The sequence below is a fragment of the Pararge aegeria genome, chromosome 3 (assembly GCF_905163445.1).
Source record: "Pararge aegeria chromosome 3, ilParAegt1.1, whole genome shotgun sequence".
Lineage (NCBI taxonomy): Eukaryota > Metazoa > Arthropoda > Insecta > Lepidoptera > Nymphalidae > Pararge > Pararge aegeria.
In genome coordinates this window covers 17659029-17679475 of record NC_053182.1, presented here as the reverse complement: position 1 = coordinate 17679475, position 20447 = coordinate 17659029, and the positions used below count along the sequence as shown (strand labels likewise).

The following is a 20447-nucleotide window of genomic DNA, read 5'->3' as shown; positions in this document are numbered from 1 at the left end:
CATCGCCATCTAGCCTCAAAGTATGCATAACATGTGTTATGGGTACTAAGATAGCTGATGAATATTTTATGAATATAATACACATCAATAGGTACTTGTCTATACAGATAAATATCCAGATATTGAAAGACATTCATGTTCACCACACAAACATCTTCCAGGTGTAGGATTCCACGGCCTTGTACTCAGAAAGCAGGGTTGCTGCCCACTGCGCCAATCGGCTGTCCAAAAATTATCTATTTCAGGACCACTAAAATAGTAGGTGCGGTTCTTCATTTACCTATTCCATACTTATTCTGTACCATTTTTATACACGTTCCGGTATTCGTGCAGGTCACAATTCACAAACGTTCGGTTCACAGACGTTTACGATTCACTCCGCAGTCGGAAAAGATATGTGTTGTGTAAATGCCACTTAGGGGGGTGATTTATCGGACCCCACCACTATATGCGTCCTCTGAACCTCGTATTTCATATCGTATATCGCTTTTTTACAGCGATGCTTTTTAATGACTTTTGCATGTTTGATTTTGTACTTTATCTGTTTTTACGGTTCAATTTTCATAAAGGTACCTGTACCTATAATTATAATACTTATTTTAGGAAATTGATTATGTCATCGCCGTGCCTCGGAGAGCCCGCAAAGCTGTCCACCAAAGTCAAAGTCAAAGTCAAAAATATCTTTATTCAAGTAGGCCCACAGGTGGCACTTTTGATGCGTACATAAGAACCACACGGTAGTGAGATGGCGATAACCACATTCGTTAACTTAAAACTAAAGCTACGAGGGTCCCAAACGCGTCCTGGTCTAAGAAGAAGCCCACAACAAAATTAGCCGGGTGTTTTTTTTTTGTTATCACCACCTACAATTTTGTTATCACCCTTATTATTATCATCAAAATATGTTTAGTTGGACTAGCTTGAAACGCTACGAGATAAGGACGAGAGAGAAGAACAAAAAGAGCCCAAACGCATGAAAAAGTGTGTATAATTTTGACTAAATAACTACATACATACTGAATACCTATTTATGTACAAAAATAGTTCCCCAAAAAGCCTGTAGGTTTACCGCAAGCTATTTGAGCAGCAGATGACCTATGAGTTACTTTTATATAACCAACTACTGACGCTTTGTTTTAAAGGATTTTCCAAGTTTCTCTCAGTAGATACGTATATACCACATATACGTTTCAACAAATCCTCAGGCAAGGCGTGATTCCGGGGTCGGTAGTGAAGTGCGGATTTCGCCGAGAATCCCGGTTTACGATCCCACGACCCCCCTCCCAACTGGGGAGGTGGGGGCTATAATAATATATTATGTTTTTATATGACTATGCTGGACCGGTGTTAATGTTGTGACTACACTCTGTTTAAGGAAAACTTCTTTTAGCTGCAGTAGGGAAATGAATAGTTGATTAAAAGGAACATTTTGTTTGTGTATTCTTTGACATAAATTTTTATATAATTTTACAGTTTTCCAGTCCAACTACGGATTATATTAGGTCTTGGATCCGATTTCTTGGTCGAGCGGACATTTTTTGTTTTTCTATTACGAAGTTCTCAGCTTCAACCAAAAATGCGGAAGTTTGGTATCTCTTACTGTTCACCACTGTTTCTAGTTAAATAATATCCTTCAAAAAGGTACTTTACTAAATTCGATAGGACTTTTCAAAACAGGTTTAAATGTTTGAATTTTTAAAACAAAGCTCCATAGCGTTGCCAATGGTTATAAACTGGTGAACACCGTCACTTACAAATAATCGTTATGAACACAACGAGTCGTTCAGTTCTATTTAGCGTATAGCCGCTATATTTATTTAAAATAAATATATACTACGACAATACACACATTGCCACCTAGCCCTAAAGTAAGCGTAGCTTGTGTTATGGGTACTAAGATGACTGATGAATATTTTTTTTGTATAATATACATAAATACTTATAATATACAGATAAACACCTAGACACTGAAAAACATTCATACTCATCACCGAACATTTTTCAGTAGTGGGAATCGAACCCACGGCCTTGGACTCAGAAAGCAGGGTCGCTGCCCGCTGCGCCAATCGGCCGTCAAATTTATTTGAAAGAATAAATGAATAAATTTTTATTGTACAGGTGTACACACACGGAAAATTAAAAAAAAAAATATATATATTCATTTATAAATTTTTTCTGTTTAAGTATTTTCAGTACCACCTAACTCCGAGTTAGGAAATTAGCGGTATCGACCCCTTGCCTCGGAGAGCACGTTGATCCGTCGGTCCCGGTTATCATCACTAACTTGTGACAATATTCGTTAAAGCCCCCCAACGCGAATTGGAGCAGCGTGACGGTCGAGTGGCGCAGTGGGCAGTGACCCTGCTTTTTTTGTCTCAGGCTTTGGGTTCGATACCCACACATGAAAAAGAATTTGTGTGAAGAATATGCTTAGAATTTTATCGCTCGTGGTGGAGAAAACACTCTTTAGAGAGTCATCATCATCTTAATACTTTCCGAGTAAAATAATACTCGGAAAGTATTAAGTACATATCTTGGTTGCAATAAAGACAAGTAGACAGTAGGAAGAATAATTACAAAATAGGACAGATTACGGAAGGAAGAATTGGTTGTCTATAGAAATACAGTTCCTGTCTGTTCCATAATCAAAGCACCATAGATAAATAGCGTTCAATTACAACAATAAGATTGCTTTTCAGTATCTGGGTGTTTATCTGTATATTATGTAAATTATTCATAAAAACTATTCATCATATCAGTTATCCTAGTACCCATAACACAAGCTACGCTTACGTTAATGACAGACGGCGATGTGTGTATTATTGTAATATATTTATTTATTTATTTACTTAACCCGTCTTTCATCTTTAAAGTGGGACGTTAATTGATGATGACGATGTCTGTTTAGATCGATAGGATTAAGGGTTTTTAATTAAGGTTCGTAGCGCCGTTAATATAGATTCACAAGGTAAAAATCTTTGAGCACACAAAAGCAGAAAGCCCTTGGAGCACCCAGAATTTTCGTCAAGGACAATCTTCGGAATTCTAGCGAGGCAAACAAACCACGCCAACATAAACTCGGGCGAATCCAATCTCTCGCTGTACACTCCGCAAGACTCGAGCCTGTAATGGAAAATGGAAACTAAGCAATCTTGTCTTGAGAGCTACGCATACAACACGAAAATTGTGTGCTCTCGGCGATGTCACATCACACTTCACACGAACTGTGATCTATTGAGTGTACATTGACTAAGACTTAAGAAACTGGTAAAGTGAGACAAATTTATGTGGTGTGGTGGTTATTATGAAAATTAAGCTTTATTTGCTATACTCCGCGAAAAGCAGGAGAATCTATATGGTGTAATTTATAATTTTTTCAATACTTATAATAATCCACACCAAACAGATCTGCGGCAATGGACGTTTCCCTCCGAAACCCTCCGAAACCGGAGCAACCTCAAGAGATGTTGACTGTACAATGAATAATTGTTAGTACTTAACAATTATCCATTGTATAGTTCTTGTTGTTGTTATTGTTGTTACTTAACAACAACAACGTTGTTGAATTTATACTGACATTTCCTTCAAGCATAAGTAAACAGATTTGGATAAAAAAAAAACAAAAATATTAATGACGAGCTTCAAGACTATTCAAATGAATCAAAAATTAAAAAAAAAAAGCAAACAATTACAAAAGAAAAATGCAAACTGTTATCGTTATATGTTGCATACTGAAATCGAATCCTGTCATATCACGATATTAATGTTATAAGTCTACAACGTCACCCAACCAATGTCATAAGTCTACAACGAAGTACCTATGTTGCTCTAATGAGAGCACTTTTAATCTCCCAGCTGAGACCGCTAAGTGCAGCGTTGCAGCGCTTTCAGCTGTACCGAGAGTGCTTACTGGAATTAAGTTCTAGCGCTTTTTTATTTATGTTCACTAAAGCGCTTCTTGCTTTACTACCAACCTAAACACTAAAAGTTGAGCTAGAAGTGAGCCTGACCTAAATAGGTTCGAAAAACTCAAATAATTTCAATTGCTTTAGTATAAATTTATTTATTATTATTGGACAACTTTTACGTAATGGGTCACATGGTAAACGGTTACACGTTATGACCGCATGCATTATAGTATCACAAGTCATTCTTGTAAATAATTTACAATGTACTACTAGTCCGGGTATACCTACGCATAAAAGCTCATAATATGAAATTTATTAAACCTATCTGACACTTACTACTGAGAAACGCAACAAAGAATTGAATGCAAAACAGAACATTTAATTAAATTTGAAAATTATAGTTCAATTTATACTAAGGTACTTCAAAATTCAAAACTTTCCATATTTTTTAAATAAAATTGCACGTTTTTTGTATTTATTCTATGTGTTAATTGCAATCAATGGTTTGACATCTTTGCACGCCGGCTAATGGCAGTACCTGTGACTTCATAATTGATATTTAAATGGCATCTATGTAAACGTGTGTATAATGCAAATAAAGATCTATATATTCAAAAAGGCACTTTTGATGCATAGAAAAATAGAATTTTTTCCACTGCTGTGGGATGATGGTAATAATTACATTGGCTACAAGGATTTTAAACGGATCGTTGTCTAACGGCCGTTTTCAATAACCTATCTATTCTTCATTTACTAAAAAAAGGCAAATCTAGCCTATCATCCCTACTTTCGATTTAATAATCCACCGACGTTTAGCATTTCCTATCGAACCTAGCTCTCGTCGTTATAACAAATAATTTATTGCACACAAAAACAAAACAGAAATAAATACAAGAGAAAAAAGGTACAAGTCATTTAAATTTGTGTAACAAAGGTGGTATCACTTATAGTAATTCTATTTTCGACTGTTAAAGGTATGAACGCTCCATATTGTGGGTCATTATGATAAGGTCAACATGAATCTGTTACTCTCAAATAGAGCAAAAGTCGTTCGCTTATCTCTCAAAATCCACACGTAACGTTTACCCCATTGCCTTTCGATGCTAAAATAATGCAGTTAGGTTCAATAGCGTCCACCAACCCCCATTGGAACAGTGGTGGGTCTATGCTCTAAAATCATCTCTCTTATGGCCTGTGCCCAGTAGTGGGACATTAATAGGCTGCGGAATGGATATGGATTTATAATGAGCCGACAAAAAACTTTCTATGTATTCCTACAGAATCTGTAGCTTCGGTTTGTGGGTAATAACAATAATTCGAGGGATTCTTACGGTTAATAATTTAACGCTAAAAAACGGTGGGGCCGGGGTTTCCTATATTTTATCGCGAACTTATCTGATTCTCTTCATTGTTGATTCTCGTACGTACCTGTACTTACTTAAGTATAAACTAGCTTACCCGTGCAACTTCGTCTGCACCAAATCGGTTATTACCGGACAACACAAATAAAATGACATTTTCTAAAAATGAATACTAGGTAGATCGATTTATCGCCCCCGAAACCCCCTGTATACTAAATTTCATGAAAATCATTGGAGCCGATTCCGAGATTCCAATTATATATATATACAAGAATTGCTCGTTTAAAGATATAAGATAAGATAAATAAAAAAGCCATTTATTTCTCATCACAAATATATAAAATTTACATTGATTTTTAATTTTTAATTATACCTATATATAAAAAAAACTTACTTAAGTATACTCGAGTAAAATCGGTTTAAATACTGGGTCATTCAAACCGCTCACTATGCTGTGTGGTTGTACCTAAACACAATTTTGAAGATTCTTTCTCACTCGTATTTTTAATTTAGCCTAAAACCATATTTCGTAAAATCTTTCTCGGAAGCACTTTAAGTGGGGGGTGATATTTAATTCAAGCCCGCAAAAGCACGCCGCCATAAAAATCCATGTGATGCTGTGCAGATGAGACCAGGGACGGACTTGTTTTTTTTTTTTAATTCCTTTTATGCCGAATTATTTCTTAATAATCGTTCTTTTAATTCCTTTAATGCCGAATTATTTCTTAATAATCGTTCTTTTAATTCCTTTCATGCCAAATTATTAATACGTTCGATTTGTTAAAATACTCTCTAAATATCTATTTAAGTTCGTAATACGTTATTAATAATTTGAAGACAAGCGACATATCCTAAACTATATTTTTCTCTATCATTTGATAGAGAAAAATATAGTTTAGGATAGGCAGTTTAGAATATTAATTCAAAAATGCAGAGTAAGTTAAACGTTATTGACGATGACCTTATAATTTCATGCAGTGAGTGAGAAAAATTGTCGTATTGTACAAAGTATAAGTTTAAAAAAAATTGTTTTATCCATTATGTATCGCGATGATTGTATTTTACTAATTTCACGTTGTTGTAATGTGTCCGAAGGAAGGTGGCGTAACACAAGTTACTCTAGTGCGAGTGTTAAAGCATTCCTTTGTGAAAAAATTAATAGTGTCACTGTGTCTAGTCCATAAGGAGATTACTGCTGTACACATTTTTCTATATGAAATAAAATAAATTATTATTATTATTATTATAGTTTAGGGAAATATTATGCGATTATCAACTATTGTTTAGCACATTAAGAAAAAATAAAAGAAACAAACTTATTAGGAATTATGTCTCAGTAAAACATAGATAGGTTATTATAATCTACCTAAGTTATTATAATCGTTGTGTACGTACGTTTTCATTAAATTTAACGTTCTATTGATGCAATGTTCACTTATTTAACGATCAAAATCAGAAGAAAAACCACGATCACTGAAGAAAACGGTAGCAAATAAATTTTCGCACAGCTTTGTATCCTGTAGACTTTTTATCTCAGAAAACTCAGAACTTACTATTTAAAAAAAAAAAATCAAATTCGATGTCACAAAATACATTTCGTCATAATTAGGAATCAGGGCCCCGTAGAGGAAGTGGTTTATTTAATTTACGTCTTCATAAAACCCCATGTGACGCTGTGCAGATGAGTGGAGGGCTGAATTTGGTAATTATATTAATGTCAGTTTTATTGGCAATATCTTCGTAACGGCCCCGATAACGACTACGATTTGGGGCAATCTGGTTGAGATTGTTCCTTTTGCATGACCATAGTTCATCGTAACCCATTTGTCTCCTCTGTGAATGAGAAGGGTTTGGGCCGTAGAAGCCTAAAACCCTTTTAGAACATTGTGGAGAACTCTTAGGGAAGCAGGTATTCAAATGTTTTCCTTTATCGTTAAAGCAAATTGTAAAAATCCCCAAAACGTACATAATAAGGTACTAGGCTAACATCGCTTTACCGGCTTAACTATACGTAGATGGTTAGGCCCATAGGTGTCACTTTTGATGCGTACATTACATGAGTAGTACACGGTAGTGAGATGATGGCGATAACCATATTCGTAAACTTAAAACTAAAGCTACGAGGGTTCCAAACGCTTCCTGATCAGAAGAAGCCCACAACAAACTTAATGTTTAGTTTTTAGGTGTTTTTTTATCACCATCTCACATTGTCATTTAAAATTATTAGAAGAGCAACCTAGTTAGAGCAATCATTCACACTCAAGCTTTTTTATCGATTACGTAGACCTTTATACTATAATAGGACTTTTCTATAAGCTTACGTTTAAACAAACTTAGAACTTTTTAAGAGACATCTCCAAGATGTCAATGGTTAGTTTATTGTAGAATTGTATGTAATTTCCTTTAAACGAATTATGAATTTTATGTAACCTAGTATATTGCACTGTAACTTTATTCTTACTTCTAATGTTTGCATTATTGCAGTCACATTTTTTCTTAAATTTAGAAATGTTTTATGAACATTTAGAAATGTTTTATGAATATACATTTAATTTTCAAATATACACTGTCATTATTTAAAAATCTTTAAATTTATCATCTTTTTAGATATCATCAATAGCGTACTACTTCTCTACTTCTGCACTAAAGATATTACCAAGCGGAAGGGTTTGCCTTTTATCGCAGTAGCCGGTAGTAGTAGCACGCAGGAAGCTGCTGCCCGTGCTCCGCTAAATGCCATTAGCCTCATACGACACTGCAAAAAGAGAAGGGAAGTGCCAACTGTATTCTGATCTATCATTTCCACACCTCACACTATTTTCAGATCGGATTTAGATTGGATCATTTTGTAAGGGTAACATTTCGGCCTGGCCATCTGAAGTTATTATTTTTTTGCTAGGTATAGTTTTTTTTACATTCACTTGCAAATATCCTTACCTATATTATAAATGCCAAAGTTTTTGTGTTTGTCCTTACGTCACGCCTTAACTAAGCAGCCAATCAGATTGATTTTTAGCACAGAGTTTGTTGAAAGGACGGAGAGTAATAGCTACTTTGTATCCTAGGAAATTAAAGCGGTACTCGTGAGTATTTTTATAAATTCGGAATAAACGCGGGTAACGGTATACTTGAAACAGCATAGGGCAGTCCGCCCCAGACTGGTTCCCGGTTTCGTATATCCGGGATTTACGGTTATCGCTCGCCCGACTCCGTTCAATCACAACCAGAACTTCATGTCTAATGCACGGAGCCGCTCCACTTTTTAGGAACGCCACTTCCATGTCCCCGTTACTTTCTATTTGACGACCTCCCTGGTGCAACAATGTAACTGAATAGATAGATAAAGTCTTTTTTTCCCTAATTACAGAGAGAGAAAGAGAAATAACTAATATATTTGACGGCCCATTGGCGCAGTTTGCAGCGACCCTGCTTTCTGAGTCAAAGGCCGTGTGTTCGATTCCCACAACTGGAAAATGTTTGTGTGATGAACATGAATATTTTTCAGTTGAATATGAATGTTTATCTGTATATTATAAATATTTTGTGTATATTATTCATAAAAATATTCATCAGTCATCGTAGTACCCATAACACAAGCTACGCTTACTTTGGGGCTAGATGGCGATGAGTGTATTGTCGTAGTATATTTATTTATTTATATTTATTATATATATATATCCAATGGCGTGCATAGAGGGTATGCACAGGGTATGCAAATGATATAAAATAAAGAAAATTTCCAGTTATAAAATACTTAAGGATAGGCTTAGCCTACTCTTAAGTATTTATAACTCGTACTGGGGATTTTCTTCATTTTATATCAGCTGCATACCCTCTATGCACGCCACTATAGTATATACAACTCGCAAATGCGGTCTTATCGCTTTAAGCGATCTCTTACAGACAACCCTTGATGGAAGAATTAAGTACGGGAAAACGGTATAATGCAACAGGTTTATAACTAGTGATAAAATAAATTACATACACTTTACATAATAATCTATGTATATAAAAATGTTATGATGGTTTGTGTACGCTTCAAAAACTCAAAAAGTTCTGCACCGATCGGGCTGAAATTTTAGCATGATATATAATACGCATCAAGGATTGGTTTTAATTTTTTTTCTCAACCATTCAATCACAATGTGCCTCAGCGAAGCGTGGCAGTGTACAGCTAGTAATACATAAAATAACAACTTGGAAATGGAAGCGATAATAACTATCACAATAAATAAGAAAATGTTAGGTACGGAATCCTAAAAAAAGAAATGAAAAGCAATAAAGTCATAACTACGTCTAATAAACAACAGAATCCTAACGGTTATGTCGCTTGATAACGAGTCACTATAAAAATCTGTGAAACTTCCAAGCTATAATAGACCATATGATAGCTTTCTTTATACTTTATGTACCAATAACCACTAGGCTAAACGTCTTCCCTTTAGGGGTTACTAGTTTTAATATGACGATTGAAAACACGAAGCCTAAATAAAATAGGTACGTTTCGACGGGCGATTGGCGCATTGGGGAACCCTGCCTTCTGAGTCCATGGCTGTGGGTTCGATTCCCACAACTGGTAAATATGTGTAATATGTTTGATGAACATGAATATATTTCAGTGTCAATTCATAAAAATATTTATCAGTCATCTTAGTATCCATAACACAAGCTACGCTTACTTTGGGACTAGATGGTGAAGTGTGTGTTAAAAAAAACATTTCACCAGTAGGTACCTACTTAGATATTTACAAATTATTCGGCCGGATCGGTTAATTAATTATGCCTTTCAAAAAACACAATAGGTAATTCGACATAAGAGTAAGTTATATATTAGGTACCTTTGTCTTACGAAAAATTGCGCTTGTTAAGTTTAAGCAAAATCTAAAGTTAGGTTAGATAAAAACGTAAAGATTCGAAGGCACGCGGCACTTACGTTTTATTGGGATAAATAATGTGTATATAATAGCAGCGGATTGCGATAAACTCTCTTATGCTCGTTTTCACTAAACCTAGGTAACTAATAAATCGGATGCGTAATGATTTGGATGATGCTTAGAGAAAAAAAACGTTTCACCAACTCTTAGATGATGAACCATGGACAAGGTAGGTAAGGTTAGGTTCTGAGTTGCCTAGTGGAAATCGATTACTGAAAGAGTATGAAAATGAATAATTGTTAAGTTAAAATCTCCTTAGGATGCTCCAGTTTCGGAGTGAAACGTGCGAGTAGATTGCCAAAGATCTGTTTGGTGTGGAGTATATGGATTGAAAAAATTATAAATTACACCATACAGATGCTCCTGCTATTCACGGAGTATAGCAAGTTAAGCTTTGCTACGCCTGCTTCTAATCATTTGTTACTGAAAGGTTAATTAATGGCTAGAAATCTTCTTAGATAAGGCGTTTCAAACTACATCGCCATTGACGTTGTTAGTGAAAACGGATATTAGTTTCCTATTACAATTTCCCTAGGATTTTCATTCAAAAACGATGTTTCCCTTTTGTCCTACGGCATATTATACAGCGTGTCTGGAACTCTCAACAATTAAATACATCCTTCGTCGCTTCGGGGTCGCAAAGACCGAGAACACAATTTAACGCACCCCTCCGCGCCTGTAATTACACTGTTAAGTCTCGGGACTCGAAGATTTTACGCACTTGGTGGACTTACGATCGTTACAACTTGTGTTAATGGTTGCTTTGTTTTGTTTATGGTCCAACCGCGGCTTCAATATTGTCTTTGGAACACACTTTGGATGTAACTTTGTATAAATTATTAAACGTTTGACAATTGTACCTACCCACGCACTTAGTTATCTAAGTTAGTGGTGCAGTGTTCTATCTAGGATTAAATAAATAGGTTAGAAAGTTATCTAATGACAAGTGTATCATAATCTTAACAATAAGGTTGACAATCCAGACGCACTTAGCAAATGCTCGTTAGCTGTGCGAGTGCCTGGTAAAACGGTACGAACTTGCAGGGGAATTAAAGATTTTAAACTAAGATTTTCGTGGTAAATCACGAACACGTGGTTAATCACAACATTTCTTAAGCATAGATCAACGGGTACATACCACGATAATATTTTGAATTCGTCGATATTTCGACCCTATCGATCTATGCTTAAGAAATCTTGCAGGGGAAGATTACGACTATTTTCACTCGATTCGTTACGTATGCACTATGCTCGAAATGCTCCAACATTTCGCGCGCTCTCGTTTCTTAATAATATGATTGCTCAGCACCAACAAATTGACGTACTTTATATAAGTTTAGTTAAGTTCCTAAATTACATTCAGACAAATGAACTAATATATTTGGAATGTACATCTGTAACTGTCTTAGTATACGTTTTGGCTAGCTGTAAGTATACTAAGGATATACATAAATAAATAAATACTAATACCATACACATGATTATTTAAAAGTAAGGGTATAGGGAAAGGGTAGTTTTGTAGATAGGTACTACTGAGGGTTTAAAGAAATATTATACGTGATAGCCTCGGTATACCCATTGGCGTGCACTTCATATATGCACAGAAGCACTGCCGACCTTAAATTTTTTTGTATAACTCATAAAGAGGAAGGATTTTTCAAGTTTATGCCATCTGCCTGCTTTGTACGCCACTGCCTATAGGTAGACAGAAGTAAACTTCAACTGGCACCGTGTCTTTAGTAGGTACCACATTTTCAAATCGTATGCGAATATATAAAGCTGATGAGTTTGTGTACTTATTTGAGTGTTTGTTTGCTGGAACGCGATGATCTCAGGAACTACTGGCCCGATTTGAAAAAATCTTTTAGTGTTGGAAACCCCCTTTATCGAGGAAGACTATAAGCTATATATCATCACGCAGAATGATATGAAGAATGTTTCAAAATTTCACCAAAAAAAAAAAAATGTAAGACAAAGTTTTTTCCCTTTTAATGTTCTAAAAAAAAGTCCGCGACAGCATATGTCTATCTTTTTATTATATTATTACGCGTTCAAAGTCGTAAGGGTCCGCTAGTGAAGCTATATAATTATATAGATACTACCTACGCTTCTGGATGTTTGTGAATAACGAGCCATAAGTATTGAGCCTAAACAATCATCACCAATCTGCATCCAAGCAAGATACAACCCAAAACAATACAAAAGCCCGCAAAAGGAACATCTTCACTAAAAAATCTGCTCCAAAAGATGGACGACTAACGAGGGCTGCGAACTCTGATTTCCAATTCAAAGGAAAATTGCGATCCATAACGGGGTGGGGGGTGGTGTAGGAGGGGTACCCCCCTCCCGTTGCTATGCGACGCTGGGGTGGAGCCGCCGCAATCACGGCCAATGGCACGACGGATATAAATTGGTCTCCCAACGCGACACTGATGTGAAACAGAGACGGGGATAAAAACGAGTATAGCCCACTCTGTCGCACTAATGAAGTCGCCAGTCGCCAAACCCCTTGATTGACGGACTCCGCGGCCCTTTTCCGAAATGCAGCACCTAATTGCTAGGTATCGGTATTCGGTGCCGTGATTTGTGCTCGCGATAGGAGGTTGCGCGGGCATTGGGCGTTTGCCATTTTCCTGTACATTATAACATTATGTATACCTATTGCAGTACATATCTGCTGTGATTGCTGCATTACATAATATTACGCACGTATATTCATATAATGAAACTGCCTCGTTGGTTTAGTGGTTAGCATGTTCAACCAATTATCATGAGGTTATGCATTCGAATCCAGGGTCGAGCTAAGTTATAGAAGTTGTTGTGTATTTTCTATTAAAGAATTCACGATACACAACCGGAGTCTGTCAGCCCCCGTGCCTCGGAGGTTAAGATAGTCGGTCCAGGTCATTATCAGTTAATTGTGGTAATGGTAGTTAAAGCCCACCAACCCGCATTGGAGCAGCGTGGTGGGTATATGCTCTAAAACAGTCTCTCTTATGAGAAACGAGGTAGATAATGATGACTAATTAAGACTACTTACAAATTAATCAGCGCGATCTCTTAGAATAAATACCTAATCAAGAACTACCGCGGACTAAGAATTGACTACGTCGTATTAATGCCACTAAGTTATACTTTCAGAACCATTTTGAATCTTTTGCCTGCATCTTTTTTTGGCTGCACAGGCAGAACACAAAAAATATATCCCCGATTATATCCCCTGACAGGGATATCCCCTGGGGATATATCGGGGATATATTGATCTATCTATATTGATCTATGAATTAACGCGTCCATCTGCCAAAGCACTGGATCAAGGAATAGTAGAAGTTTACCCCCGTTTATTATCACACATATATAATTTGGATTTTATTTTCACTTGTGCGCCAATTCCCTGAGAGTTGATAAAGCTGTGGGAGAAGATAAATTTTTATGCTAGCCGTGCTGGTTTTATTTTAACCATTTGCCGCGAATAAGTGGGTGTCTTTCGTTACCTACGATTATCTAAGTAGGTATCTACTGTAGATACTTATCTAGTATTTATAAAGAGAATGTCAGGCGAAGAAATCCAGAACAAAAGGGGCGATATTAAATTCCTTATCTGGAATCACGATACATAAACTGGTAATGGTCGCGGATATAACGCTCTATAAATTTTTGTAGTCCGGCGGAGAGTGCGCGGCGAATCCGTAATGCGGGGCCGGACTTGGCACAGATTACGGGCGTGTATTAATACGCGGACGTGCGATATCCGCATATTCAGGGCTGTCACTAATGCTGGTAACGTTTGATTTAAATAATACCAAGTGATTCTTAATACTCATTGTACATCTGTTATTTTATTTCGACGGCAAAAAGGTATCATTTGACAACTTTATACAAATTTAACATAGGTACCTATAGACCTGTCACTTAAACAACTAACGTTTCATTTAAATAACACCAAGTGATTCTTAATACTTATTGTAAATCTGTCATTTTATTTGGCTTAAAGGTATCATTTGACAACTTTATACAAATTTAACGTAGGTACATATAGACCTGTCACTTGTACTACTAACGTTTCATTTAAATGACACCAAGCGATACTTAATACCTACCTATGTTATTTGGCTAAAAGGTATCATTTGACAACTTCACATACAAATTTAAAATGTTAAATTTTTTTACTGCAAAGCTTACGTACAGGAAGAGATTCCAGGGCTGCCACTAACACAATTACTTTCGTTTTATATAAACAAGCTACAAGCAAGTTGTTATAAAATCAGTTCTTGTCTTAAATTTTTTTAAAGGTTACTTATCACAGCATCTCGTTATTAAAAATCTAATATTATGTAATGTTTTGTATTAATAGATAGGTATAACTAGTATGTTTATATAATTTTCGACAGCCGAATGATAGAAAAATTGGAATCTTACGTCACCAAAAATTAAATCAGAAATTAAATACCGAATCTTGCAGCCAAGGAACAAGGCACAGTAATGAAATACTCTGTTATAATTTTTCATAAGTAGTTCGCCAGATTTTTTATAAGTGATACTTATAAAAACCGGACTTTGCACAGATTATGTGTGTATATACTCGGCCGTGGAATATCTGAACATTTAGGGCTGCCACTAAGTGGGCTACTTTTGTTTTATGCAAAGAACTTTTTATTATATGAACGGTGGTAGAATCACTACAAACATACAGACTTGACGTTTCAAAAGTGCTTATATTAGGCCTACTTGAAATAAATGAATTTTGAATTTTGAATTTTTTTGAATTTTGCATTAATCATAATATGGGCATAACTTTGTAATTTTTATTCAATTGTCAAATGTTACTGTTGACCTTTCATATTAATTTGATAGAATAACGTATACCGGATGTTTCGTTGTACACTAAAAAAAATATATAGTGCCATGAGAAAGTAATTTTCTTATGACTAATTACATTTTAATTTAATTTTAAAAATTAATATTCATTTGACGTGAACATTAGAAACACGCAAGACAAAATCACAATCGCTCGTGCATGTGATAAGCGTAATCAGCATTTGCCTTTTTGCATCAAATTGCACGTATGGACAAAGAAAAAATTGGCATATGGAGCAACTACCTGGCAAGGAAAGAAAGGTGGGTTGACGAAATAATACGAAAATCCGGTGAATTGCAGTTAATTATAACAAAAGACAGACAGTGGTGGGGAAAAAATTGAAGAGGCCTTTCGTATTGCTGTCTAAAATAAAACATGATTATGTATTTTAAGAATTGGATAATTTAAATTTATTTATTACTAAGAATTCCATATATACTTACTCGTATATATATATATTTTTATGCATGCACATATAATGTATTAATAATTGATAATAATAAATAATAATCAGCTTTTGCCAACCCTGGGGTTAGGTTCATCTTTAGTCAGCCTCACGTGTCAGCGGATCGATACTCTGCTATCAGGGGTTCAGATTACATAGCGACCTTTAAATCATGGATTCGTTATATCATGATTATTTCTTAGTTATTGTCTTATCTGTGATATTTATTTTTTATCCTGAATTATTTTGATGAAACATTGCGCCGTTACTGTGTATATTGTAAGATATTTACAGTAACGGTGCAATGATTTAGTTTCAGTTTTAAAGACATGTATGATGTATTATATTATATAACATAAAATATAATATAATACGTTATATAATATAATATAATACATGTCTATGTAAAATTTCCACAGTAACTTTTTCAGTTAATATCATAAGACATTATATATTATATGTTATATAATAAATCGTCGTCTTATCTGTGTTATTTATTTTTTATCCTGAATTATTTTGATGAAACAATGCGGCGTTACTGTGGATATCTTTGTGACATATTATTATATTAAGTGAATAGGTGATCAATTAATCACAATTGTTACCGAGATTACTTGAAATAATATAGAGGATAATATTTATCCCGAAAGCCCTAATTACTAATAAACAAAAGTACCCAAGTTTTTTGGTTTGCCTTAAATTAAATTTAAACACTACAATTGTAAATATATTTATTTTAAACTTTATTTTAAATTGTTAAAAAAATAATATAAACACACTTACATAAAGTAAATATCTTTTTATTTCTTTGTTTATATTCATTTTATACTTACACACTTGTTTTTTTTATATTTTAAATGCAATTTTACATTCAAAACCAATGAATACATTGATTACATTATAAGGCAAGTCGATGGTATTTAGGTGTATTAAACCCATACCCCTAATCGATATCTCCGCGATATCGTACCGGTCGGTAAATCGACGAAGTGTGGTAACTATGGATAGTTACCACACTTTACTGAAGCCTGGCACCTAACTAGACAGAAGACAGAAATTATAAATTTCCAAATTGACCCTTCCCGGCATCGAACGTGAGACCTGCCACTTAAAACCACACCACCACCTTTGCCAGGGAGTTCGTCAAAATAGTGTAGGTGGATTTACTTAAAAAGTTTTAATACCATTTTCCTTGTTCACAGGTGAAAAGCCACACAAATGCCAAGTATGCGGTAAAGCGTTTAGCCAGAGCTCAAACCTCATTACCCACTCGCGCAAGCACACTGGCTTCAAGCCATTCGCCTGTGACCTGTGCGGACGAGCGTTCCAGAGGAAAGTGGACTTGAGGCGGCATCGGGAGACTCAGCACGCGGACTTGAGACCGCCACAGCATATGCCGCCGCATACGGACGTGCATGGAATGCATCCACCCGAAATGCATGTCGGAGACCGGATAGGTAAGTGTTAATCTATACTTTTGACACACAAGGCTTTTTTGGTCCACGTTGAACCGTCCATATTGGTCATTAATAGTTTAGATTTTGTACAAGTCTTACATAATATACTAATATAGGTATAATATGTATAATACTTTAGATCTAAAAATAGATCATATCCTCCTTTTTGTAGGAAATCGTTCAATGAAATTCGCAACAATAGTCTGTAATGGTCTGTAATAGACAAAACCACATGTTCTATGTATCGCTTTCAATGAATGAACGCAAATTTGTTGTACACAAGATAGAAACCAAAAATTAAATAAAAAATGCGAATACAAAACAAGGATAAGGTAGAAAGTCCTTATCGCTACACATCGATATCTTCCAGGCAACCAAAGGCGTATTAAGAAATAGCTATAGATGCGTGGCAGAAGATACAATAAATAGGCACACAAGAACATATAAATACGCTACTTACTAAAATCACACAAATAAATACACACATGGGTTTTTAAATCCTCGAAATATAAAAGGTTTAATATAGAAAACACACAATAGTGATAAACCCTATCTCTATCGATGCTCGATTAAAATCGAATATTTCATCATCATCATCATCATCACATCCACCCATTACCGACTCACTACGGGCCATTGGTCTCCTCCCTCAATGAGACGGGTTTAGGCCGTAGTCCACCACGCTGCGGATTGGTGTAACGCCACACGCCTGTATTTTATTTATTTATACTCTTTATTTGCACACAAATAAAAATACAGAAGAAGAATAAAAGAAAACACAGACAGAAGTATTCAAAACGCGGCTTTATCGCATTGTAGCGATCTCTTCCAGGCAACCTTAGGATAAGGAAAACAAAAGGAGAATAGAATATTACGGAGAACTCTGAGGCATGCAGGTTTCCTAACAATGTTATCCTTCACCGTTGAAGCAAGTGCAATTTTAATTACTCAAAACGCACGTAACTTAGAAAAGTTAGAGAAGTGTAACCGAAGTCCATGTAATATTTATGTGCCAAAATAAATCTATTGAATGTTACGATAATATGTTATGTGATATTTTTGTCTACAGATATGCGTCCACCACATCCCGATCTTCGCCAGCCCGACTTCAGAATGAGCAGCACGGTGCCTCCACTGCAACCGTTACCCTCCTGAACTTCAACTGCCTTTGCGCCTTGGCGCTAAGGCATTAACCATCTATTGTAAGTTAACTAATTTCCTGGATGATATTTAAATTATAACTACGCATACTGACACCTATATAAGAGTTCGTATTGTTTTAAGTTATATCCATCCTAATATAATAAATAACTTAAATAAACAAAACAAACAAAAAAAACGGCGCCTTTTAATATTGTGCACTCGGTGAGTCAAACCTGAAATGTAAAAAATTTAGTTCACAATTTTTCATATGATGAAAATTAAGCTTAATTTACTAGAGTCCGCGAAAAGCAGGAGACTCTGTATGGTGTAATTTATAATTTTTTCAATCCTAATACTCTACACCAAACATATCTTCGGCAATTTACCCTCTACGCACGTTTCGCTCCGAAACCGGAGCATCCTCAGGAGTTGTTGACTTTACAATGAATAATTGTTAAGTATGTATATATCATGGATTTCCGCAAAGTAGCGCCTGCTTCCATTCAATATCACCATTTTGCGGCGTCGGCCATCTTGGACCAATTGTTACCAAACTTAGCTAAACTTGACATTTCGAACAAAAAACAAACCAAAATCGGGTTATCCTTTCGGGAAATACGATGCCACAGACAGACACACACACATACCTGTCAAACTTATATCACACCATCGTTTCTTGCATCGTGGTATAAAAATAGTAAAAGAGGCACAAACCAAAATTTTGCTTCTACTACGCGCGAATTGCCTCTCAACGAGATTGGAAACAGTCAATAGATTCATTGGTAACCTTAGATATTAATAGTACTAAAACACCAAAGTAAAATAAACTTATTATCCTTTTATTAAAGTTTAAATTCATCTGCTATTTACCGCCAGTGTTCCTAGCCGAAAATGTGTGAAGTAAAAATCAATAAGCAGTACCTTCAGAGGTGTCTGTAGACCTCCGTACTGATACTACTTTAATGAACGGCTTAATACCTTCTATCTAACGTCCCAAAAGGCAAAAAAAAGGGTTATAATTCGCAAACAAGAGCGGCAATATTTAAAATAAGTAATAGCAGTAAACTCCTAGAATTCAACACTTATTTTAGTTTAATTTAATTAACGAGCTCATATTTTATAAATGGTTATGGGAATAGGTAATACGAAGAAATCGGGAATGAGATATGAGTACATATGTATTTATACAAAGCTGCTAAGTTCACGCGTAGTTACAATTTAAATCGTCTAGAAATGTGATTGGTAGAAATCAAAAGAATATTAACGTTATACCAAAGACACTAGTGTGATTAAGTGGAATTTATGTTTAAGTTCAATGTTTATACCATGAATCTGAACTAATAATATAAAGAGTGTAACCATTGTGTAAATTATAAAATGTTGTGTAAACTACATAAGTAAATATTTTATTTAAAAGTTATCCTTTTTAATTTAACCAAATTTTAGTTTGTCATACTTTTTTGAAATTGTTACAATGGTATGAAATTTACAAAACCTTTTTTTTGTTATTAAATAGTGACCCACACTGGGTCACCCAGTAGTGAATAATTTTAGAAATGATAATAAGCAAAGAATCACAACAACTAAAGACTTAGTCTTAAAATATAATTAGTTTTACGATGTTTTTTTGAATTCAAAGTATCCTTTCAAGAATTCTTCCACGGTGTGGATTTGTAAATGATGAATAAAATAATAACTTATAAAACAAATTTAATGTGATCTCAGTGTTGAAGCATCGGCTGTTTATAGTTATCATGTATTTATAACTAAAACCTTTTGATATATTAAGATCGAACTGATCTATTAAATTAAAATTATCACGTTTACTATATTAAAGATTAAACGCCAATTTTGTTTAATTCTAAATGTAATACTAATTATCCTATTTTAGGTACAATTTTGAACATTGCTTGTTATCTATTTTTATATGTTGTACCTAACGTGTATATTTTCTTGTTTGGCATTCCGAGATTTAACTACCTAGACTATATTTAATTAATTATTAACACGCGTACTAACTAGAGAAAATTCCAATATAAAGACAGATTTAACAAGAATTCCACAATAGTCATTCCAAATCACAAATTATATTTTGGTTAAGAGAAATATAGTTTTGTTAATATTTTTCAACAAGTCTAAAGCTACACTTAGAAACTCTGTCGTTTTTAAGTGTACTTATATTTTATGTTTTACTGCATAACGCACTTATAAATATACTTCAATCAATTAAAATAATTTACTAGACATATAAAATAAATGTAAATATTAATCAAATTGTAGTCATATATATCACGATATAAACATTAAATGTCTCTAAGCATAATTCATTTGATTGAAACTT

General features: G+C 34.8%; 1 protein-coding gene across 1 annotated transcript in view; it reads left to right on the top strand.

Moving 5' to 3' along the window:
* Window positions 1–18297, top strand: part of LOC120637222 (zinc finger protein Gfi-1b) — a 98642-nt gene extending 80345 nt beyond the window's left edge. The window contains exons 5-6 of the mRNA XM_039908941.1: window positions 16709–16963; window positions 18033–18297. Of these exons, the coding sequence (XP_039764875.1) occupies window positions 16709–16963; window positions 18033–18118 (341 nt within the window). The 3' untranslated portion in view covers window positions 18119–18297. The remainder of the gene's footprint in view (window positions 1–16708; window positions 16964–18032) is intronic.
* Window positions 18298–20447: the final 2150 nt, after the last annotated feature.